The sequence below is a fragment of the Hoplias malabaricus genome, chromosome 3 (genome assembly GCF_029633855.1).
Source record: "Hoplias malabaricus isolate fHopMal1 chromosome 3, fHopMal1.hap1, whole genome shotgun sequence".
Taxonomy (NCBI): domain Eukaryota; kingdom Metazoa; phylum Chordata; class Actinopteri; order Characiformes; family Erythrinidae; genus Hoplias; species Hoplias malabaricus.
In genome coordinates, this window is record NC_089802.1 from 21437560 (window position 1) to 21463327 (window position 25768).

Sequence of the window (25768 nt, forward strand, 5' to 3'; positions counted from 1 at the left end):
AGAAAACGTTGGAGGCCGAGACCCGCCTCTTTTTTATGCAATCACAGCACTGTAGGGCGGGGCTTGTCTGAAGACGGGTGTGGAAAAAAACGCTTTCTAGAATCCGGAATGGTTTGATTGGCGGACGGAGCGCTACGTGGACATAAGCAGCAACAGGTAGAGGCACATGTGACCGTTAGCGTTTCATTCTGAGGAAAAAAGTCAGGAGTCAGAGAGCGCTCAGAGGGGCTCAAGCGCTGGGGAAGATTTATAAGATTTATTTCACCTCTAAGTTCTGCTTATCTGGTGATATTTATTTTAAGCTGTTCAGGTTTAAGGTAAGTCCTTTCATCTTTCTCATATCTCCACACAGGCTCCTTATCAAATGCTTATTCACTATGTATTTACCTGCATCCTAAAACTGCACGTGGGTATGGGTGGGCGATGTGGTAATAATACAGCCAAAAGTTTGAGCACACCTGCTAATACAGCAATTCTTCTTTTTTTTAAAAAACAGGGTTGTTCCCCTTTGCTGCAATAACAACTGCTACTCATATTGGAAGGTTTTAGACTTTGTATTGGATCACTGATGTGAATATTTGATATAAATTCGTAAAAATATATATTTTGTGATGTCAAGTACTGATGTTGGATGATTAGATCACTCCATGATGCTCGGTAAGTCAAGAGAAAGCTGTCAGTACAGTCCTCCTGAGCCCAGTGCTGGTTGAATTAGACCCCACTAGCCGACACTTGCTGTTGAGTATGTTGTCTGTAGGCCAATTCCATTTCATGATTATTTGTGTGTGCATTTGATTGCCTACATCCACAATGAGTGCACTCTTTAAGTACTTGCATTCACACAGTGTGCATGTCATTTATAGATGCGTTTGATATTCATTAATCTTAAAAAAAAAAAAAAGAACAAATTGTGAAATACCCCCCTGGGGAAACTGAAGAACTACAGTGGAGACATGCTTTATCAGCATACAGTGTTTAGCATCAGTGCATTAAAAAAAACTTACAAAACCTTACAAAGCATAGGCAAAGGTTGATCAGCTGCTAATAAGTGAGTGAACTAATATGAATGAGAGTTTGAATGGATGCCCAGTTTCATAAGACATATTTTCAATGTGTCAGATCCACCCCCAAAGTAAAACCTACTCTATAGGGCACACATTAAAATATGGTTTGTTATTTATAGCTGTTATTTAAATTACAAAATGGTTTGTAATTTATTTGTTATTATTTGAGGTTAACATTTTTGGGACAAATAAAATGTCAAAAACATTTGTCATTTGTCCAAGTGTGCCCAACATTTTGCATCCACACTGTAGGTCTATGAGTCAGCTTCCTAAATTGTGACTGACTGAATTGTTTATCTTCCACATCAGGGCCTGTGTGATTCAGGCATGAAGTCCAAAGGGAAGGGGTCAAAGAGGACCAGACGCTCCTGGGCAGAGCAGGAGCATGCTGACTTTCAGCTGGAGACAGAGCCAGGCTCCAGTGAGCAGGAGGGCTCAGAGGCCTCACTACAGTTAGGGGGGTCATGGAAGGCCCTAAATGCAGAAGGAAGCAGCAGGATTACTGGGAGGCGCCGTCGCCGCCAACATAGCAGCGCCAAAGAGCGCAACGTACGCCGGCTGGAGAGTAACGAAAGAGAGCGGCAGAGGATGCATAAACTCAACAATGCCTTCCAGGCTCTGCGAGAGGCCATCCCCCACGTCAAAATGGACAAAAAGCTTTCCAAGATCGAGACTCTAACGCTGGCCAAGAATTACATCAAGGCCTTGACCACCATCATCCTCGGCATGTCTGGCGCCTGCCTGCCCCATGAAGGCAACCAACCAGAGGAGAGCCAATCCAAACTCCTCCAGCACTACCAGCAGCACCTGGAGGACAACATGAAAGGCCAGGATGACCTTTCCAAACTCCTGGAGCAGATCCACAACTTCAGAAACAGTAGCTAGCACACACCCTGGCCTCTGCAATGTCCAGCCCCAAATAACTGAATAAAAACTATTGGGGGGCACCCTGGAGGGTGCAATGTGTAAGAGAATGTTTGGTGCTGCCAGTGTGGAGCTCAAAGACTGAATGAGGGTCAGATATAAGCCTAAAAATGAGCTCACAATGGAGACACATACTCATACAATTGTTTTTGCGTGATCCTCAGAGCTTACGAGTATAACACAAGGTTTTTGCACTCACACGGCTAACAATGTCATTAAACCTAGTGGTGAAACCATACAAGTGAACCCAGTGACACATCATCAGCCAAGACATTCTGCAATGCCATGTGAAAACAGTAGTACAAGGATGCAAATCGAGATAAACACATCCATTACAACTGAATTTTTGTCATTTAGGACCAGTTTTGAAACCCAGATTAAGCCTAAGGCGAGATCAAAAAGAATTTCCTATTGTGATTCATCATTGGTGCTGCCATGACTACGCTTATTATAAGTTCGGGGAAATTTCTCAATGAGTTTAAACGATACGAACCCAACTAGTGAACAGGTAGGCACTATCAGAAAACAAACAATAACCAATTACCAACATGAGCAATGTCACTGGTTAATCACAGCAAATTTAGGACGTATTAATAATATAAAGAGACAAATGTCCTAGCTTCTGATTTCACACTGCTGGTAGATTTGGTGTTCATCATATTTTTCAACTTTAAAAGAAGGTCAAATTGGCAAATCATCTCCTGAAGGATATTATAAATGTTAAACATGAAGTGGATTTGAATCCGTTTATCCTTTTCTTTTGCCATAATGAAGCAAAATAAAACACACCTGCCTATTAGCCAGTAAAATGATGAAGAACATCCTGTAGAATTAGGATTCTTCAGTAATGACTGTAAATAACAGGGACTGAAAAGTAAACATTAAAGAATGTTATTTTTTAGAGCCACATTTATTTAAAGGGCACAGGCCATGCATACATCAACACAGAGGTGTTGTAACGTACCTAACGAGTACAGTGCAGCTTTTTTTTGCAATTGCATTACCGAAGTTATATAAACAAGGGAAGCATTTTCTCTTCTTCTTTTTTTTTTTTTTAAAACATTTAACACACATTTCAGTACAGAATGTATACAGAAATATAGTGCAAACCTATACAACCCTTATATTGACATTTACTGGTTACAACATTTTTTTTTCATTTTGTGTTCTTATATATTTAATGATAAAGCTTTTTCTTTATATTTACAGCTTAACAATAAATAAAGCCATAAAATCATTATTCATAATAGATATTTCACTTCATAAAGCCAACATAAAAATCTAACTAAAATGACAGCAATGGTACCACTGCACTGACCATAATACAGCTCCAAAAGATAAAAAGTCAATGTTCCTCAAACTCTCATCTGTGCTGCCTTTAAGTGTTGGAGTTGAAACATACTGTGAGATTGAAGAAGGCTTAGATTCCTGAGAAAATAAACACTGCTCTATCCTTGTCTTAATGCTAAGTATTGCACATGTATTTGACACAACAGAAAATTCATAATAACGGTCAATCAAATGTGATCAAATATGATTTCCCATGCATTCATCTGACACATGACTTCATGAAATTCCTGAAGACTGAATATCATCATAGGTCCCTTTTCAGTGCTCCGTTCCAGAAATCAGTGGAAGTGCATTAAATATTTCTAATCTGTATGGACTTCTCAGTGCTCTTAGTCCTGTTTCTCGCTCTGTTTAAATGGTCTTTTTCAGTGATACAGTCTGTAAACAGGTGTGATACTATGCTTTGTCCATTACATTTAGGAGCTGAATGTATAGATTACCTTGTCTAGCATACTAAGTCCAGTCTATATGTTCTGTGTATATTTTCTGTTGTCTTTGCCCCTGAAATCAAATAAAGAAACAAGATCAAGAAAAAACACCACATGTAACTTCAAATGGCCATAAATAAATAAACAAATAAACATTTGTTAAAAAAATACTATTTAAAAAGAAATGAACAAAACATGGTTTGTTTCCTGGACAGGGTAATGTAGAATCCTTGTACAGAAAACCATCTCTAAATGTTTTAACCATTAACAAATAACCACTTAACATGAAGTAAGACTTCAGTGTAAGACTGGAAATGGTTGTTTTCACCTTGGGGAAGCTAGAGAGGGAGGAGGGGAATGTTGGAGTGTTACACACTTATGTTTGAGCATCTGTCTCTATGCACATTAGCTATATGAGTGAAAAAGTAAGGTTGTGGGCTTCAACGCTACAATGTACAGAGGGGATATGAAGGTTGAAAAAGCATTGTTAACATCCCACAGCGTTGCCATTCATTTCAGACTGCTCTCTGCTCAGATGTGGGCTGTGTGGTGCTGTGCCACTGTTGCCGTTGTCAGTCAATGATGGCATGCGAATACGGGGAGCTTCCATGGTGTTTCCCCGCACTGTGATGTGGTCCCAACCTCCCTGTGTTTGGAGACAAAAGAAGGACCTTTACTTACAGCTTCAGGACAGGCATTTTAAAGCAATGGTTCATCCAAAGCATTTGTCATAACTGGTGACTGAAGTTCTTTTAACATGGACTTGCTCAGGTAATTTTACAGACTTATTTATGCAGTTTCTGGCACTGAACATCATGTTGATATCTTAAAAAGCAGTAGCCAGAATGATCCCCAAGCCTACATGACTAAAAAGTGTGAAGGAAGTGGGTGATGATTTAGGATGGTGTAAACTGAAGCTGACATCAGACATCAGAGTTTTCACTGAATAACTACATTTGGCTTAAGGAATCTATAAACATCCACAGAGCTCACCCCAATTCCATAGTCCCAGGACTGGCCCTTGGGTTCCATGGGCTGCACACCCAGTCTGTGGCAAACAGTTCCACAGCTCAGACTGTGACTGCCCTGGACTTTATCTGCAATGATCCACACCTAAAGCAATAACACAACATATAACTGACACCAGGACAACCTTATATTTTGTCTAAGATTTTATTCCAGGTAAAATTGCGCTTTTCTACTAATGCATCTTTTTATATATATAAACAAAACAAAAGCAACAACAACAAAAAACCCCACTCCCCTAATATCACCAGAAAAAAATGCATTTAGACATAATCTAAAACATGGATGTACTATTATTTGCTAAATAAAGAACAACATTAGCCTCAATCTCTTTTTCAAATTCAAATATGTGCTCTTTTTATTCCCTCTGGACTACACTTGACGCGGTTACGTGATCCCTAGATACACTAGGGCCGCCTTGGCCTAATGGTTAGAGGACCGGGCTTGGTACAGGAAGGTTGAACTCCCAAATGCTCCCTGGGCGCCGGGGATGGCTGCCCAGCCGCTCTGGGTGTGTGTTCACAGCCCCTAGTGCACTAGTGTGTGCATGTGTGCGTGTGTGTGTTCACTGCTACAGATGGGTTAAATGCGGAAGACACATAACTGCACATTATTATTTTTTGTACATGGCTTCTTGCCAGGGAACCTCCTCATACAAACCAAACAATAGTTGTGCTTGACTGACTACCAGTGAAGGAGCTAACATTAACGGTGATAAAATGTCAGTAATGCACGACTAGTTAATAATTCCTTATCTCCCTCTAGTATCATGGATATCTGAGCTGCCAATTGAAGTTATTTTCTGCATACTTTGCTTGCCAGACTAAACAAGAGGCAGCACATATTGCATATGAATTTTTCCTCATATTTTAGCCACAGTGCACTAATTCAGCAAATGCTAAAAATGCTCATTCATGCTTTACATACCCGTTTTTTTCAGATCTGAAATTCCTTTATCATAATCAAAGTTTAAAGAACCTTAAGTTCTTAAGTATCTGGGTATTTGCTCTTGCTTCAGAAATGTGATCCACAGTTCAGATGCAATTCTTCCAAAAAAATGAGTGCCCTGAATTGATCCTGGTGGCAAACTGAATTATTCAAGTGTAAACACACCCTAAACGTAAGTCAACAAAGCATGCAATCAAACCTGGTCCAGAGGCCCCACAGACACTTTTCGCACATTGTTAGAGATGTGTTCCCACGAGGAACCCTGAGGGTAGCTGGGTGTCACACCTTGGCGATACCACAGGTTTCCTGCACAAAGTTAGACCACATTTGTAATGACAGTTTTGACACCTAGTATTCATTTATTACACAGGTAAATGACAAATAACCAGGAAACACATATGTGAGATGCTAGAAATTTGGATTGTAGACATACTGCAAAAGCAAACTGCCAATCAGTGACACAGGTGGGCTTACCATTTTCATCCACAACGTAAACTGATGTCCTACCCACTGACACCTGTTTGAGCTTCTGTCTGTTTGGGGAGGGGATGTGGTACCAGCAATCTCCTGCAAGCACACACAGTGATGGATAATGGCTGCTTACCTAACACCCATGCTGTCAGCATGATTAGCATGATGTGCATGACTAAGCAACAGCAAAAGGAAGTTGAAATATTCACACTTCTGTACAAATGCTACTGTTAACATTACTATCTGTCGATCTGTTCATAATTATCCTTCATTCTCATGAAGATGAAAAGGAGTATGTTACAGCAGAGCCTAAGAAAAACTCTGTGACTTAATCAGTGTGTTACCTGCAGGATTTTGGGCTGACACAGAGCCTCTGTAGAATGCTGAGCCGTCCTTGGCAATTGCCCAAACTTGGTACACCCCTCCGATGGAGATAGACTTGAAATGCTGGTCCGTTCCTACATGGAGCCATGATGTTCCCTAAAAGCCAGCCATATAGTCCCCATTCAGATTAAACAACACGTGTATTTCAGATTAAACAACACTGATATAAATATTAAATTACAGTGTACAAATGCACTAGATTTATCGCACATATGAATAAATATAAATGGTGCCGTATTAGAAATATAGAAATATATAATGCTCTAGATTCAGTAATTTCATGATTTATGTAGTGCCCTACACAGGTAATATGGAGTGATTTGGGATTAAACCTTCATGTTTCTCTCATGCTTACTGTTGTTTTGATGTCCCTCTTCATGAGGTACAATGGCATCCTACTGTACTACACAATACAGACGCTTTCGGATTCATTTGGACAGCAATATTTTCAAAAACAGAGAGGAAAATTTCAGTTTTTGAAAAATATACACATCACAAATGGATGGGACCTTAGAGAAATATATTAGAGAAATATATTATATAATATAGTTCTCAATATACATTTATAGACTGTGCAAAAATCTGACTCCACACTTTATTTACCCTTTGGGATGATTTCTTATTGAGAAAAGAAAGGATACAAAATGCAGAAAATGTGTTGAACACTGGACTGACCTCCTGAATATTACTATATTTTAAATTATTTAGATTTTGTAAATCAGAACATACAGCCAACGACTAGGACTGAATTTTGAAATTTGCAGAAAAATATCCAGATTTAAGGTGAAAAAACCCCAACAACTTGATATTAAGGCCATGCAAAACATGGCCATGCAAAAACTGCGCGTGCAAAAACTGTGCTTTCTGCTTTTTGCTCTTGATGCTAAAAATGACTGTGCTGTGATCATTTCACCAGAGGACACCAAAACTTCACGTTTTAACAGTAATCACTGTTGTTTTTTTTTTTTTTTAAAGCAGCTTTCTTACAGCAGAAGTGAGGGAGGTGACTCCCAGGCGACAAAGGACATCCCCCTTGTTGCTAATGGCCCACAGAGGCACCTGTTCCACAGTACTATTCAAACCACAGGGCAGGATGGTGACATCACTCAGAGCGATGGGCGGAACTTCCTGCCAGGGGCCGGTTGTGGTGAGTTTACACTTTCTATATGGAGATAAGGGGAAGAGAGTGGAAATGCTCTAAAAAACAGATAACAAGACAGCAAGAGAGACAGAGAGAGAGAGAGAGAGAGAGTTACCTGGCCCACCGCCTGCGACGGACAAAGTCCTTCAAAGTTTTATAACCATGGTATGACCTAAAAGAGCAAATAAATTTGTTTAACAAAAACAATAAAAGAGGTCTGTTTGCTTTAGCCTTTTTATAAATGTTTTCAAAACAACTTAAAATTTATCCTATTACTTGATAATGCACAAACAAATGTGACAGAATTAATATTTAAACACATACGCTGGAAAATCAGCTGCATACTGCCAGCCTTCCCTGTCTGTTCCTCCAGATACACTATAGTCAATAGCCCAGTCTGATACCTGCCAAAATAATTGGTTTATAAATATGGGCAGGGCACATTGTAAAAAGAAAGTTTGCAAACAACATAAAATTTCAAATGTATATATTATGTACAGCTAATAAGTGAAAAGTAGCATGACTAACCCATGTCCAGTGCGGTGAGGGAGGTTTAGTATTTGCCTTGGTGCACTCTTTGAGGCCTGAAGCATCACTCCACATATAGCGGTCTGTAGGGAGCCCCCTGCAGGAAACACACAGACAGTGCACTTAATGTAAACCTGCACTAATATCTTTTTTTTTTTTTCAAAATACTTTAGAAATATTTTATTATTTTAAATCCCAGACAATATATCTAATATTTCCAATATGCAATTACTGACTGAACATGAAACTGTAAAATAATAACTGGGAGGGAAGAATACACTTCACATATTATACAAGATTAATTATGTAGAAAGAGTGTTCAGCAAATCCTCTGTATTGACATAATCTACTGATACTGCAGTTTTTTATTCATTGGTTCTAGGAATGGGCAATTTCTGAGGATATATAAAGAAAACACCAGCTCATTTTGATAATTAATTTTGTTGCACTAAACCACTAACACAAGTAACACAAGTATGTTGATGAAATTTAAGCATCACCTGTGTGATACTGTGGATTCCAAGACATTAATAATTCATTCATTCATTGTCTGTAACTGCGTATCCAGTACAGGGTCATGGTGGGCCCGGAGCCTACCCCAGGCACAAGGCAGGAACACACCCTGGAAAAGTTGCCACTCCTTCGCAGGGCATCACACACTCTCACATTCACTCACACACACACCAAAGGACACTTTTGAGTAGCCAAGCCACCCACCAACGTGTGTTTTTGGACCGTGGGAGGAAACCAAACTACCCGGAGGAAACACAGGCAGACACAGGGAGAACAGACCAATGTCCTAACAGACAGTCTTCTAGAGAGGACCAGGACCCTGGAGCTGTATGACAGTGACACTTCCAGTTTCATCACCATGCCACACACATTAATAATCCACCAATAATTCTGTTCCCAAATTTGAAAAAGAGACCTCCTTGTAAAGCAATGTTCTCATGATAGCGATAAATGCAATTTTTTTACAGGGAATTGAAATGCCAATTCTTAGATTTAGCAAATGTATAGAATTTAAGGCTGATTACAGAGACTAATTAAAATATAATACATTCCATATGCATTTGGCTTTTTGAATGCCCCTCATAAACAGACTTTAGTCATTGTTAACTATTTCAATTAGAAATTTCAGAATATTTCACATAAAGAAAGAGAACTGGATTTCTTTTTTATTAAAATAATAAATGAACAATTGTGCTACAATAACTATATAAATACCTTTATAAAGTGAAATTTCCTTACCATGCAGAAAATGCCTTATGTTAAATTATCTGCCAGCACACGGGTCACTTTTGCTGATAGGATGACTTTGCATTACATTAACTAGGATAATATCTAAACAGTTATCATTGGGCCTGGTGATGTCTTGGTTGAAACCAGTGACCAGTTAAATCATGGACAGCACAGTGTCTATCAAGAGTGAAGCCCAAATAGGTCTAGTGCCCCTGCTGTCTGGGCCCACTATGATGTGCAGCTCTGCATACCCCATATGTATTCTACTGCAAAGCAGCTCATAATCAGTCTAATTTTCCTCCTGTAAATTCAACTGTCACATTAATATTATCCCCCCAGCAAATAAATAAAATTAAATGTTCTTGTTTTAGAACATAATTCTGAGAAGTAGGGCTGTGTATTGGCAAGAATCTGGCGAAACAATACATATCACGATACAAGGGTTATGATTTGATATATTGTGATATGCTGTAAGCAAGTACATTTTTGAAAATTTTAGGAAAAGTGCCATGGTATAAAAAACAAACCACCAGAACCATTAAATGTATGCGCATAAAGATTAAACTTTCCTTTTAAACAGATCAGAGGGATCTGCATGTGCAACATTGATTCCTTTTTTCTTAATTTGTTTATTTAAAGATTTTATTTTATTTTTATTTATTTACTTTGTTTTTTTTAACCAATATGCAATGGTTAATTTATTCTGACAGCATAAAAAAAGTAATGCAATGATATTGGATGTTAACAGGGACTGTGATAAATGCACATGCAGATCCCACTCTTCTGATTAAAAAAAAAAAAAAAAGTCTATAGAGCTGAAGTGTGGGATTACTGCTTTCCTTATGCATGCCCCTGACCCCTTGCAAAAGCATGTAAGACCATGGTACATGACCTTCCTCTGGTGCCTGGCCACCTATTCAGACCAGCTTTGGCACTCGCCTCGCACTCAGCAACCTTGGGATCATTCATCCCCATGGGCCCCGTCCTTCCTGCTGAACCCCATGACAGGGTCCTTCTGCTATGTGACGCCCAGCAGCTTCATGGCAGCACACCCCTGCTGATTTGAAACCACCCTGCACAACCCACTGACCTCCAAGGGCTGCCAATCAGCATGCATATGCCCCCACCACCTCCTCCAGAAGTTAGTGGATAAAGGAATAGCCCAGTTGACTGTGAAAGTCTACGTGACTGGTATATCTGCCATGCATGAATGAGTGGATGGATCACCCATGGGCTCCCATGGTTTATATAATTTTCAGAGGCATGCTTAGCCTCTAGCCATTCAGAGTCCCAGGCAGCCCCCCAGGGGGACCTGCGCAGGTTGCTAGATTCCTTATGTGAAGCACTGTTGGACCCCTTGAGGCAGGCCGACCTGAAGCGGGTTTTACTTTAGAAGGCTTTGTGGCTAGCTACTGTCTCTGTGTAATGTGTTAGTCAGTTATGGGTCAGTCTTGGTTGCTTATGGTGGAAGCCAGAATTCTCCAGTGTCACCTTGTGTTTCTACAGCTCTTTCTCCAGTCTTTGTTGAAGGGTCCCTGAAAGCGTACATGGATGTTTCAAACATCTGCCATATCTGTGACCCATTTGGATGCTCAGGCAATTTAGGTCCTTGTACTGAGCTCTATGCCACTGGCGCCCATCTCTCTAAGCAGAGGCTTTCGCACTGAAATGCTGAAGTCATCTTATAAAGTATACTCTTAACACTGGTGGTATTGTATGCCACTCTACCAGGCACCTGTCACCCTGTACACGTCGGATCAGTACCAGAGCCCATACAAAACAATAACCAGAAGTGCGTATACACGGTTGTAAAGACAGCCAATCAGAATGCAACAGGCTACATCCTGACAGTGAGGCAGGCTTAACACACTGGAAGTCTTAAAAATGGCTCCCTATTCACTAGTCTCTATATTACTCACTATATAACTGCACTACAGGAACTGATTTCACTAGGACTGATTTCTGACACTCGTGCAGTTTTTTTAACCAAACAATGCAGTGTATTATGGGTATCTGCGATCCACTATTCATTCATTCATTCATTATCTGTAACCGCTTATCCAATTTAGGGTTGCGGTGGGTCTAGAGCCTACCTGGAATCATTGGGCGCAAGGCAGGAATACACCCTGGAGGGGGCGCCAGTCCTTCACAGGGCAACACAGACACACACACACACATTCACTCACACACTCACACCTACGGACACTTTTGAGTCGCCAATCCACCTAACAACGTGTGTTTTTGGACTGTGGGAGGAAACCGGAGCACCCAGAGGAAACCCACGCGGACACAGGGAGAACACACCAACTCCTCACAGACAGTCACCCGGAGCGGGAATCGAACCCACAGCTCGCTGGAGCTGTGTGACTGCGACACTACCTGCTGCGCCACCGTGCCGCCCTGCTATCCACTAGTGTCAGCTAATGTACATAGGTTCTACAGTATCTTTTGCAGTGCATTGTGGGATTGTTTGAGTATACTGGAAATGATCCACCATGGTTTGGACACTACAAAATGTCGGAATCCCAAAGTAGTGAATAGAGCAAAATTTCGGACACACCGTCTGTTTACTCGGGGACAAAGCGTCTTTGGCTGAGACTATTCACCAGGGTTCAGGATTAAACTGTACTTGCATATGTAAACTGGGACTGAGTCGACTCCAAACCTTTCCAATCATTGGCCAATTAAATGCTTTTTTACTACTGACACACATCAGCCAATAACCAAGAGGCATGTGATCTTCCAAAAGGATCCGTCCTTTCCCTAATTTTTTGGGGGGTATTTGTGTCCTTTTGTGTTTGTGTAGTTTCCTGCCATGCAATATAAAACACTATGCATTTACCGATTTGTGTAGCCAGTAACAGGATTCCAGCGCTGGTTCTCATATATATACACACTCTTCACATCAGTCTGTGTGTAGATGTTATCAGTGCTGCTGGCAAGCCCTGGATATAGAAGAAAAAGATTAAAAAAGACTGTTACAAATATCAGTTGCCTGTTTGGTTTCCTGTATATCAGAATATGCTTTGGTAATAAACAATGAATTTATCAGGTTTGATTACCCTGGAAAAAGCCTCCGCCATAGCCTCCTGTATAGACCCATGCTGTGTGATCATAGCCGATCCCCCAGACCACTCCCAGACTGTTACACTCCACAACACGCAGGTGCCCTCCAATCTGACGCCAGAACCTGTCCAATCACATCATGTCCACAATCATTAATTTTAACATTTTTTTCCTATTTTCCCACATTTTACCAAAAATCTATAACATTTTTGGGGTATGGTTCAACATTAAAAAAAAAACAATTTAATATGCAAATTTGAAAGAGTAATAAATAATATGGCCGATATTACATTTATTATTATTATGATCAATTTAATTACATTGCATAACATAATATTTTACAGGGTATGTTGCAAATAGCTTCAAAATGTTAGTTTAGAATGACACCATCACAACAAATACATAAGACTGATGTGTGATAAATGATAACACAGATATAGAGAAAGGGCAAACATTTGGTCGCAGGGCGCAGGGTATGGAGAAGCCTCCAAGCTTGGTGTGGGTTCACTGGCAAATATGTCTCCTTTGCAGGTGACGGACCAGATGGCCTGCTGGGAGGGCGGACCGTGGATGCCTCGCGAGTCGCAGCAGGATACAGTGAGCAGGGCCAGCTGATAAGACACACACACATACACTGTCACTCAAAAACAGGAACAGCAGGATACCCATTGTCCACAGCTTGTATTGGGAAGCCTTTCTAAACTGCCTCTAAACTCTGCCATGTCAAGACATGTTGCAGGGTCAAGTTAATTAGCTGGTTAAACAAGTGTGTCAACAAACGCTCTCTGCAGCAAGTACTGTTAATGTGCAGGGTGTGAATATGCACTGATTTAAGAAATGTTGTTGCTCAAATACTGCTTGAGGGACTAAGTTTTCTTGTAACTAACATTTGCCAATCACACATTATTAAAATGTAAACATAATTTAAGTTGATGTACATGCTATAAAAAGCATTCATTTATTTGCAGTCTAGCTGTGGTTAAAAATGATTGAAACACAGTGCTTAATGCAGTGCTGAGAAGCATTGCTCAAAACCAGTGTCAAATTTTACAGTGCTACAGTACTGTCAGATAACTCTAGATCATAAGACAACTCATCATAACCTGGTAGAGCAATCTAAGCTGCTCTACTAAGCTGTCAGTAACAGACGAACAATGTTTAATTTGTAATTGGACCTATTTGGGATTGCTTAAATAAACATAAAATGTGGGCATGCTAAAAATAACACAGCAAAAAAATGCTAATGAAGACAGACGATGTGTCCGAATCTGCGCTCGAATCACTATATAGTGCACTGTTGTGGAATTCTCTCATTTTGTAGTGATGCCCAAAATCATAGTGCGCAAAGTGCACTCTAACAATTCCACAATGTACAACCTATGTACCCTTGTGGAGAAAACATTTTTATGATGAAGACCTGCCTTAGGTACTGTCTGAATTCGTTCACTAACGTTATAAATTCAGTTCCCTGTAATAGGTGTGAAAGGTGGTCTGTGACTTTAATACAAATCTGTATTGGGGCATCACAATATCAAATGATATTCATGTTTGCACTGATTAAGTAAATGAACTAACACTTCCTTATTATTGATCCCAAAGGAAATCTTGTAGACCTGACAGAGCTCATTTAAATGCCATTGTGTTTAGCTCTGCTTCTTTTAAAGTAAAACTTATGACACCTAACACAATACTGATAGACATTTTATTAGAGTAGATTAACTTGTATAATAATTTTATATAACTGCTTTTTCCTCCAAAACAATCTGAAACACTCAACAAAAATTCACACTTCAGTTAACCCAAATTGGATAACCATCAGTTATGCTTATACTAAATATCTATATTCTGTGCCTTCAGTAGGGATGACAATTAAATCAATACATTACTGTGGCCTTGCTCCTTACCCAGTCATGCATCTCCAGCTCTGTGGCAGCTGCCAGGCGTATAGGCCACCTTTGCTTGGTCCTCTCGGCTGTGTAGATGGCAAATGTGTGCTTAGACTCATTTAGTACAGGCACCAGGATGGTGACTTCATTAATAAACGCATGAAGATACTGGAAGGGAAAGAGGAAAAAAAGGGCAGAGCCGGTTCCAAAAGATTACAGGAAATTTCTATGCCAGTTCAGACTTTGAACCATTACATTGTCGAGGATTAGTCTTGCTTTTACACCCCCTAGCTCATAATCCTAAATCAAAATCTCCATAAGCTACTTACGTTTTTTCAAGGTAAATAACCCAGGCTTTATTTGAATAAGAATTTGTTGTTGTTTTGAACTTAAGAGTTGGAGATGTAGACAAAAAGTCTCTAAATTGTCTAATACTGTGATTCTCAAACGTTTTTAGATCACCCATTATCAAACAACAACCTCCAAATACCACCTCCAAGTCTTATCACAGAAACACATGCTCACATAGCCCTTCTGTCGCTCTGGAATTTATTCATTCATTCATTCATTATCTGTAACCACTTATCCAGTTCAGGGTCGCACTGGGTCCAGAACCTACCAGTCCTTCACAGGGCAACACACACGCTCACACATTCACTCTCGCCAATCCACCTCCCAACATGTGTTTTTGGACTGTGAAAGGAAACCAGAACACCCGGAGAAAACCCATGCGGACACGGGGAGAACACACCAACTCCTCACAGATAGTCACCCGGAGCGGGAATCGAACCCACAACCTCCAGGTCCCTGGAGCTGTGTGACTGCGACACTACCTGCTGCACCACCGTGCCGCCCCACTCTCGAATAATTACTCTAAAATACTATAAATAACAATAATAATAAAATAAAAAACTAACTAAAAGGTTTTAAACACAATGAGAACAGAGAACAATTTTTGGGAAATAGTATTATGTGTTTTGTAAGGAGATGAGAGGCCAATATTTATTAATTATGCACTTTGAAAATAGGTGAAAACAGCACAGAACTTGGAGCAGGTGCTCACGTCAGCTTTCTTTTCTTTTCTTTTCCTTTTATGTCCAGAAAGTAAGCAGCTGAAATTGTGGGCTTTCTTTACATGGATTTTTTCAAATTACTGGGGGATCTCCTTCCCTCCTTTTCCATTATAGATGTTTTGTTGTTAATCAGTTAATAAATTAATGCAATAAACTGAATGACAAGACCAATTTTTGTGTCAAACAGTTAACTAATAGTATAGCAATTACTCTCCCTTGAAATGTGTTTATTTCTAGTCGGGAAATCACCTTCTTTTCTTCATTAAAGGTGTAGTATATGAAGAGGATGCCATCCTTGTTGCCCTCAGTTCCTGAGAACTGCTCCAGTGCAAATTGGACATCCACCCACTTGTTAGGCTTCCAGTCCCTCCACCACTGCATGGTGCCCTTCTTCACCCAAACAGACTGAAGGAAGATGACAATTCACATAAATGTGACAGATCTATTTACTTGCTTGGAACAACATTAAACTCCCAAATATGTGATAAAAGACTGAGGGCCATTCTATTACAAACGTGCTAAAAAGACCCTATGTAACTAGCCTACTCCCTGAATTCTTACTTTGAACGTTTGCATTTATTCCTTTTGGAGCATTCTATCATAACCAATATAGAATATATATAAGTGCACCCCATGGTGGTCAATTTAATTAAAAGCATTCTGTTTCTTTTTTTCTATTCAGACAGCACCTGTTCAATGGCCTGTTCGTAATGTCTGAAGTTTTCCAACTCTCTCTTTGATCTTTCGCTGAGCTGTTCGAAAATCTGCTTGCGCCATGCTGCAGTCTGCGTAGGTGTGATGGACAGTGACATGGCCTGCATAGATGAGTTCAAGCCTGTAAAGTGAAGAAACAAATAAGATTGTATAAATTCCTTTTACAATTCCTTAGCGCTAGGAGATGTCTTACTGCCTGTAAGGGCTGTGTTGAATGTGTTGAAGATAACATGAATTAACAAAAAAAAGTAGTTTAAAAAAAGTATTTAAGTAAAATTAATTTCAAAATGTTCTCACAAAAATTTTTTCTGACATTGTTTACTGTTTGTTCTTTATCATATAAATGTACATTAAATATATATGATATTTATTTACAGATATACACTCATATGTATGATAACACCAACTAGCTTTCAAAATCATACTGTTGTATTATGTGATCTATTTTGCCTTCATTTTTTAGAGTATACAAAAGCAAAATATGTGGCTTAAATAAAACAATATATCTGCACTGCTGTCAACATTTAAACCTCAGCCTGTGTGACAAGATTAGTGGGCTTTATACTTGGTAGATAACAGCTGTTACTAGCACAGGAAACATTGCGAGTGTAAATATGCTCCTGTTGACCTGAGGTGCAGTTGAACCAGTTAAGTGGTGTGTGGGAGTCGACTTCACAGCCTCCTCCGCTGACCCAGGCCCAGAGCGGGTGCTCATCCTGTCCATACTGCTCCTCCAGACCCAGAGTGTAAGTGGCTACAGACGACAGGCTGCAGGTTTCAGCTGAATCTGCCATGGCTCCCACGGTCAGGTGTGTCTGTGCCTCCTCCAGGTCCACGTTACTCCACTGGGGGTCCGGAGCTATAGATTGGCTTGGGGAAAGCACCAGGGAGGGAACAGTTTTGCCCTCTTTCTCCGCTTCTGCCCCCTCCTCCTCTGGTATGGATGGACCTGCTGCAGCTGACTGACCCTCACGTCGTCCAATCTGACCCTCTCGGTCAGACACTAGATCCGAGATGAAGCTATCGCTGGTCACTTTGGGAATTCGCGGCTTCGATGAATCATTTGGCTCAAGTGTGGCAGGGACTCCTTCTGCAGTCTTCTCTGTTTCAGAATCCACATCGCTAAGAACTGAGCCCTGCGACTGCAGTTGGACTTCACCTCCAAAGAAACAACCAGCACTGCAAGATATACATAAACAAGAATGCACTGTGGAAATGTAATCTGGATGAAAAAGGTAATCAATAATTACCACCTTGTTCTGGCTGATGATGATAAAATAAGGGATCATTATTAATTTCTGCTTTTATAAAAACAAGTTCATATTACAACTCTTTAAATATACAGTTACACATTTACATACACACACTTTTACATATCATATATATTAGTTGTACTTCCATCAGCATGTGCAATAACCATGTGTCAGTATAGTGTGTAGTTACCACCTGTAATTACTGGACATTTAATACAGTTACATCAGCCTCCTGTAAAAATGATACCAGCTGGTAGATACAGAAGTTAGCTATGAATGTTTCTGTTTTGTTAGCCTTGCTGTTAATTTAATGCTTGCTGACAGGCCCCTCTGGCTTCTCTCACTGATTCAAGGTCAGTCTCCTGCTTTTCGCTCACCTCTGCAGGCTGCTAGCGCTGGCACTGGAGTGAGAACGCTCATTGTCTCTGGGCACAGATATTGCCTTCCATGCCTTACCACTCAGCTCGCTGACTGTCACACCCTGCCGGAAATACACAGCCCGGTCCTCACAGTTGATACCCCACACCTGCAACATATTATTACATCCAGGAAAAAAAACACACACACAGGACCATCATCATCAAAGCTTGAGATTTTGAGGATCCTCAGTTCCAAAAAATATGAAATGCTACTAAACTCAGAAAGTAGTGGTTAATTTCCACCTTGTATTAAGTTGAATTTAACATTTAATGCTGTAACTTATGACATTTTAAGTCTATATATTTTCGTTCCAAATCTGATACCTGCACAATATTAATATGTTTTCCATTTTTTTTTATGTTTTTTTATTATTAAGGATTATTTGAGGAATAAAGACACCAATTGATCTTGGGCTAATTTGTGGATGTTGGTGTGCTGATTTTGTGCTGCTGATTTGCACACACTGCTAAATATCTCTTCTACCTCTATTTTAATTCTCATCATTTGAATTATATTTGGAATCAACCAAATAGTGTGCATTTTTTCAAATAAGCTAAAATTTTGCAGACAGAGAAAATTATCTTGTGGCTGATAATATTTATTAAAGATTTCTCACCTGGTCATTGAGGCCCACGTTGATCATCACCATCTCCCCAACCATGCCTATCCAGCCAGAACCACAAGGATTGTGTGAATTCACACCTCGTCTAAACCACACCTACAATGAAACAAGAAGAACCTACATTGTTCATATATGCAATTTACTAAGGCAGTGAATGGAGAGTGAAGATTTAAATGCTTAAGTATTCAATGACTCAGTTCTGTTTTTCGTCTTACTTTATGATCCTTTGTGACAGCCCACACAACATTTACACCCACTGCAACATGTATAGCTCCAGCTTCTGGACTTGGTGATTCAACCATGACCCACGAGGAGCCTTTAACACAGTTATAAATAGTTAAGAATTACTGTATGCTTAAAGTATTGATCAAACTTCACACATTTTATCTATCAACAATTATAATTAAGTTTTAATTAATTATATAATTAATTACAAAAATTAATTAAATTAATTATATAATTAATCACCACAGTGATTTTAGTTTTGCTGAGACAATCATCAGAATGTCAGGTATCTTTGCTCATTGTGGAGAACCTCCCACACCTGCAAAAAAATGCAATTTGACAGACAGGTGAAATTACCAATCGTAGATTGTTGTCTTTGTAAAGGTTGTCAAAGCAACGGACAACGACAACAACAGCCACCTTTGAAACCAAGTGGCATACAATTGCTTATATATAACTGGAACAGCCTGTGATAAAAGCACCAAAGGACAAAGGCCACCTCAGGAACACAAGATGTTTATGACAAAACTTTATCCAGCAAGTATTTTACTTAAAAATGTTACCTGTTGTGAAGTTGTGGTGACAAGTTAGCATTTAGGTACACGGAAATGCCTATAAAAAGCTGTATAGAAAATAAGCCAAGTGAATTCTTGTAGCTGTGCCCATTTACCTTTAGGGCAGTCTCTACTGATGCCCTCTCTGACTAGTAGCTGCCCCTCCCATAGCACAGCCCATACAAGATCTGCTTGTCCACAGCTGATCTGTACCACCTCCCCTGGCGTGAACACTTCCTCCCAGATCGAGCCCTCTGGGTTAACATAGTGGATGCCATCACGGAACCACACCTGCCCCAAAATAAAGCCAGTGTCAGTGGAGAGCACAAGTCTTCTGTCCTTCCTTGTATTTTATTTTCTTCCCCTGAATTCCACTAATAACTATGGAGAGGTTTTATTAAACAGGGCATTCATAAATCTTTGTACACATAATTTTTCCACTGAACTACTCTGCCATTTTTATTTTTATTTTTTTGTTTAGGCGCATTTGGTACATGGTACCTGTTTTTAGAATCTTCTCATCCATGGTTCCAAGCAAGTCAATTAGGGACTGTGTAATGATGTGTAAACCTTGCAGAGCGCTGATTGGCCAGAGAGACTTATCAATCACAAAGAAATACAAACACCTGGTTTGTGCTGGATGTCTGCATTTCTTCGTGACTGACCAGAGAGACCTGTCAATCATGAAGAAATGCAGACATCCAACACAAACTAGGTGTTTGTAATATCGCCAAGCTACAGCAGAGATAACGCTTGTTTTTATCCGACTCACAATGGCAGCTCATACAATTATGCCATGGCCTTTTTTATATGGTAATGAATGTCTAATGAATGAAATGTGGACAGTGCATCAAGGAATGAAAACACACTGATCCGTGTGCACTGATGTGTGGCAGAGCTTTGTTCAATGCCAGAAAACATCCACATTGCCAACAATGTGCAAATACACAATGAGTAAACAACACTTAACCACCTCCAGGGTTGTGATTTCCAAAGCAATAAGAGTTTCTTCTTAGAGATGGTGTTTTTACATTTGGGTAGGGGAGCTGTGGTGGAAAACAAACTAGGTACCAGGTACCAAAAAGCAAGTAGAGTAGAGTATCATAGGTACCAAGCGATGAAAAATTACAGTGCCTTTAAGACTAACAAATGAAAAAGAACTCTGTTCTGACAGATTGAGCCCTGAACCCCTTGTGAAATGTCTGTAAAAACACTATGTCTAAACAGCTTAGGTCATATATGAACAGTGTAATTAGGGAAAGAAAAGCATAAAACCTTTATTACAAACAAAAATTTATTTCCATGATATGGCTAAATTGAGATAAAAAATTTTCATGTTTCTAAGATAAACAGTTAAAAATGGACATTTATATCACTACAATAACTTTAGGCTGTTTTGGTGAAGATAGACTGGATGAAAACTAACCTTCCTCCCTGAAGGACGCCATTGAAGGACACAGCCCATTCTACTGTTACAGCTAAAAGCAGGGCTGTTGTTATTCTTTATGTAACCTATACTTTTAAGAGGTAGTAATTACATATTACTTGATGTAATTAACAAATAAGAAGTCTAAAAGCTGACCTTTCCCTGCAGAGAAACAGCCCACAAAGACAGACGTCCTCTAGGCTCCTCAGTGATCTCCCAACCACCACAGCTTATGTCATTAAATGGGTCAGGCAGAGACCCAGTCTGCTCGGAAGGGATCTAAAGACATACATGCACCCACACACACACACACACAGATTCTGAGGAACGGAATTAAGGTCCACTTGGAAACAACAAAATAACAGATCACAGCAGAGGTTCTTTCATATCAGTGCACACACCTTAGCCCATGTGTCTTGTGACTTGTACCTCCTGTAGCGTATCCATCGGCGTCGACGTACACAAGAGTTCCATTTCTTGTCTTTGGTGTAAGTAGCTGGAAAATCAATAGCATATGTCCAGCCCTGGAAACACAGAAAACATAACCTATAGCCAAAGGATACAGCTACAGTCAGCCCCACAGGACTTTGCAGTCACTTATTTAGGGTTATCCTGATTCATTAAGCATACACAATCCCCCTAGAGATCAGTTTACCTTCTCAGTCAATTGGCAGTAATTAGCTGCCATGTGAATGATGATTGTTCATATTTTATTTTCTGGTACTGGTCTCAGTAGAAAAACAGAGCTTGATGAACACACCCATATATTTTACTGTTCAAAATTACACTTTTAAAAATTATGGTACTATACAGCATGATAAAAGGGTTCTTTGCCTCGTTAATGGGTTCACATTGATGGAGAATTTGCTATAGATGGTTATATATAGCACCTTTCAGAATAGGGTTCATCTATATTGCACCAAAGAGGATTCTTCTACTGTTATGATGTTAGGCCTGTTACAATATATGAACCGTCATTAGGTACAAGTTGTTTTTTTCAACATCAAAGCAAAGCAGAAAACTAGAAACTAGAAAACTTCAGCATTAGAAGAATTCCCAAAGAAATACAAAACTGTTGAGGCCTGGACAGTGGAGTTAACCCTTCTGTTCTTCTGCGAACGCATGCAAAATTGTTGTTTTTTTCTGATCAATTAATTGGACAGATAGGGACACACTGAATGGCCATTTTCACTCACCCCTTTCTCTGTAGGTTCTCCTCCAAAGTTTTCATCCACATACCAGTCAGCCTCCCACTCCCAGTTTTCCGAAGGAAGCTGGAAGCTGTCTTGCGGCTGATGCTGCAACCCAGTCACATCGCTCCATTGCCAACGGTCACTAGGCAACAGCCGATCTGAGAAGCCATCGACTGGGTTCCACCGCTGCCCCCAAGCAACATCACACCAAACAAACAAGCTTTGTTATTAGGGCTGTAAACATTTAATCTTGTAATTTAATATTTGACATGTATCTTCCTGAGCGTTTATTCAGTTTATCATAGGATTGACTTAGATATTTTTGGTATGGTTCAAATTATACACAACAAACAAAACTAATATAATGGACTATATACACTGATAATACACTTTAGTTTTTTTAACACCTCTATTTGCTATAATTGCATTTTTTTTATGTTTACATCAGGGGACCTCAGCTGTGGTCTTGGAGGGCTGGAGTAACATACATAGTGAGGTGTTCCCTGCCCAAGCACACCTGATTCAAAATAAGTTAAAATAAGTTATCAGGTTCAGCTTGTGTGTTAGTGCCCACAAATCTCTAAACTCTGACGGATTCTGGCACTCTAGCAGCACAACCAATGAGGCTGCTAGTTTGCCCTTTCAGGAGCCAGGCTGCATTTACCTGGTTCTCATAAGTCTCCTCTCTGTAGCGTATGGGTACATCACTGGCATGGACGTTCAGGTAGATGTGATGATCACAGGCAATACCCCAGCAGCAGTGCTGCATGGCCGAGACACGCTTGAACTCCAGCTGGGCATGTCGGCACTGCTCCCACTGCTGCCCTGCTGTGGACAGGCTATAAACCCTCCCATACACATCTACTGCCCACAGAAGGGAGCTAGGCATGATGCACTCTGCAGCACAGATATAGGCAATTAATTAGGCTTAACTACACATACATTTACACAACAGATCAGCAACATGTTTGGTTCACAAACATTTGCCTGATCTCAAATAACCAAGGAAGCAGCCTTAAAGGAGAATTACCTAAATTATTTACATTTCTGCATAACTCAAATGTTGAGATGTAAATAACTGAAAGAGAAAGAGTGGTTTGCAGGTTCGCAGTATTATTATTAAATCATTTATTATTGATTTTTCTCAATTACAAATTTCATTCATTCGTTCATTCCTTATCTGTGACTGCTTATCCAGTTCAGGGTCGCGGTGGGTCCGGAGCCTACCTGGAATCTTTGGGCGCAAGGCAGGAATACACACTGGAGGGTGTCACAGGGTGACACACACTCACACATTCACTCACACCTATGGATACTTTTGAGTCGCCAATCCACCTACCAACTACTTGGACTGTGGGAGAAAACTGGAGCACCTGGAGGAAACCCACCCGGAGGGGGACTTGAACCCACAACCTCTAGGTCCTTGGAGCTGTGTGACTATGACACTACCTGCTGCACCACCGTGCTGCCACAATTCACATATTTAAGAAACAATATTATGTAATTTTCTTTTTGCCTAAAGAATCATGTCTAGAAAAAAACAACACACCAGACACATTAATCCTAAAAATGAACCCTAAAAAAACCCTTTTCCCTGTAAACTGACAGGTGCTTATCACTATCCCACAGGCTGTTCATACTGTGTGTGTGACAGCCTGCATTACATAAATGTATTGACAAAATTGTTCCACACTGTCATAGCACAAAAACACAAACAACACCTACAGGCACTAAAGAACCAAAAGAACTACAGGAAAAACAAGTCAACAGCAAAACAGAGAACCTCACAGAGCCAAGAAAAGACCTTAACAATTTAATGTTAATACAAAGGACACAGTGATAGAAATGCTGTCTTAAAATGTTATGCATAAAAGGTCTGCACAGTGAATGATATGTCACAGCAATACCTGTAAGTCATTAATTATTAAAATGCCTTTGTCTCTCAAGGCATCAATCTGAATTTACATACTTTCTCCCCAGCTTATTTAATGTTTATATTCTAAGATCTGGCACTGTAGAGGAAACATTCTGCCTTAACATTAAACTGCTAAAGACCCCCTCCTGTCATGGATTAAACACCTAAAACTCATCTCTGTGCACCAACATTACAAAATGTTATTTCCAAGAAAGTATTCCCCTAATGCTTTAAAAGTGGTTCTGATTTAACTCTCCTAGAGCTCTCCTTCATTTCAGTACATTTAGGCCTATGAATGTGTAATTAGTTACCCCTCCACTGCTCGCCTGCAGCTCAAAAGCCCCACCCCACAAGTTGGCAGGACTGGTTCTTTAGGTTTACGAGGTAAGAAAACCTGGTCGCCTGAAATTGGTCCATTTGAGACTGGCTTTGGAACACTGTAGTTCCAAATACTCAGTCAAGATGTTAACTGATTATTTCACACGATATATCTTCTAGCACATGATAAACACCCCACAGACCTGTTAACAATGTTAAAAACTTGATTTTCACAGGTGGTTTTTTTTTAATGATACACTGTTAAAAAAGTAATGTATAGCATTAAGATATGTCCAAAATATATTAAGCTAGGCAAATTCTTCCATTATTAATATAACTACGTTACTATAATCGGAGTGAAAAGAGTGTGTCTTACAGTGTAAGGAAAGTCCACAATATATTTTAACAGAAGATTAAATTACGCACAAAATCTTTCACAACAAAATATAATTAATAATAAGTTATCGCTAACTAAGCACATCCTTTGCTCTGCAGCTTCTGCTTATTTCAGGAGTCTTGAGATCAGTTTTTTAAAGAAACCTGGGGAAGATAATATTTTCTTCACTTCCACAGCTCACTGGTTATCACTATCTACATGCTGCAGTTCCCAAGGTTCAAGAAGCAGCCGGTGCATCGTTTAAGGTGGAAATGACAAATCCAGTTAGGGACATAGTTCAGCGGGAGGGTGAAATCAGCCAGCTCTTTGACTGTGCTACTGTGGACTAAAGAAATAAATATAAAACAATAAAACACGACACTTGGAGGACACCCTTTAACTCGAACTGTCATCGACCCTCAGCAAAATGAATGACAGAGCACCGGCTAGCGAGCTAACACACAGGCGGCTAATGTTATCGTTAGCAAAACATTGAGATTTTCTGAAGAGACGTGAATGAGCTATGTCCGTTAGAAAGATTTCTGTCGACGTGCTTACCTTGGCGCTACCCCTCATAAGGTTTATTTACGGCTGATATTCCAGGTCTTTATGCAGCTGTAAATCCTGTCAGAAAGAGCTTCATGCCACTGTTTACATTCTGCTCTCCCTCTCCCTCTCCCTCCCTCTCTCTCTCTCTCCATACGGGAAGAGATAAACCATGCTGACGACCGAATCCACCTACAGATGGCGCTCAAGGTAAATCACACAACGTGGAGAAAGGATATTTTATTTACATGTTGACACTTTTAGCAATTTCTATCATGTTCATTCTTAACTACAGCACAGTAAAAATGTCAGAGGCCATTTTTATATATGTAATTTTCTCTCAAAACAGCATTCAGTATAATTATTACAGGAGTTTTTTAAAATGAGATTTCTGATTTAATATTTAATACATTTACACAAGAAAAGGGGAAAGTCCAGAAGGAAACAGTTTCCTAAAAACAGAGTTTAAAAAATTACACTAAACACACAAGACCTAGATCACCAAAATCACTGTGCCATCATTTTCCCTGTTTCAAAAACAGGAGAAAATCAAGCTCCCTACTGTTTCAGAAACGGGGGGAAATACATGTTCCTACCACTTTCATAAAAATATAATGATTTTGTCAAATCTCCCACTGTGAGAAGCAATGAAAGAAAAATAATCAATGAAAGAAA

At 39.8% G+C, this 25768-nt stretch overlaps 2 protein-coding genes across 2 annotated transcripts; one reads left to right on the plus strand and one right to left on the minus strand.

The window, feature by feature from the left end:
* Positions 1-205: 205 nt before the first annotated feature.
* On the plus strand, positions 206-2709 carry bhlha15 (basic helix-loop-helix family, member a15). The gene is made up of 2 exons (XM_066665064.1): positions 206-317; positions 1374-2709. Exon 2 carries the CDS (start codon positions 1392-1394, stop codon positions 1947-1949), a length of 558 nt encoding a protein of 185 aa, XP_066521161.1. The 5' UTR covers positions 206-317; positions 1374-1391; the 3' UTR covers positions 1950-2709.
* A 180-nt stretch (positions 2710-2889) lies between these two features.
* tecpr1a (tectonin beta-propeller repeat containing 1a) lies at positions 2890-25227 on the minus strand. The gene is made up of 25 exons (XM_066665063.1): positions 25106-25227; positions 22603-22835; positions 21942-22124; positions 21147-21269; positions 20902-21024; positions 19436-19610; positions 18756-18856; positions 18535-18636; positions 17876-18024; positions 16874-17424; positions 16221-16366; positions 15781-15936; positions 14477-14626; positions 13026-13183; positions 12569-12696; positions 12349-12451; positions 8265-8361; positions 8061-8140; positions 7852-7908; positions 7583-7757; positions 6556-6691; positions 6215-6307; positions 5940-6046; positions 4760-4879; positions 2890-4412 (listed from the first exon to the last, which is right to left on the minus strand). Exons 2-25 carry the CDS (start codon positions 22825-22827, stop codon positions 4254-4256), a joined length of 3597 nt encoding a protein of 1198 aa, XP_066521160.1. The 5' UTR covers positions 22828-22835; positions 25106-25227; the 3' UTR covers positions 2890-4253.
* Positions 25228-25768: the final 541 nt, after the last annotated feature.

Bases quoted from the DNA above. Each gene is read 5' to 3' on its own strand.
- bhlha15 (XM_066665064.1), top strand. From the start codon at position 1,392: ATGAAGTCCAAAGGGAAGGGGTCAAAGAGGACCAGACGCTCCTGGGCA.
- tecpr1a (XM_066665063.1), bottom strand. From the start codon at position 22,827: ATGCCTAGCTCCCTTCTGTGGGCAGTAGATGTGTATGGGAGGGTTTAT. The intron at 18,857-19,435 runs GTAAATGGGCAC...ACTGTGTTAAAG, and splicing joins CAGTAGAGACTGCCCTAAAG to GCTCCTCGTGGGTCATGGTT. The intron at 4,413-4,759 runs GTGAGCTCTGTG...CTCCAAACACAG, and splicing joins CCTGGGACTATGGAATTGGG to GGAGGTTGGGACCACATCAC.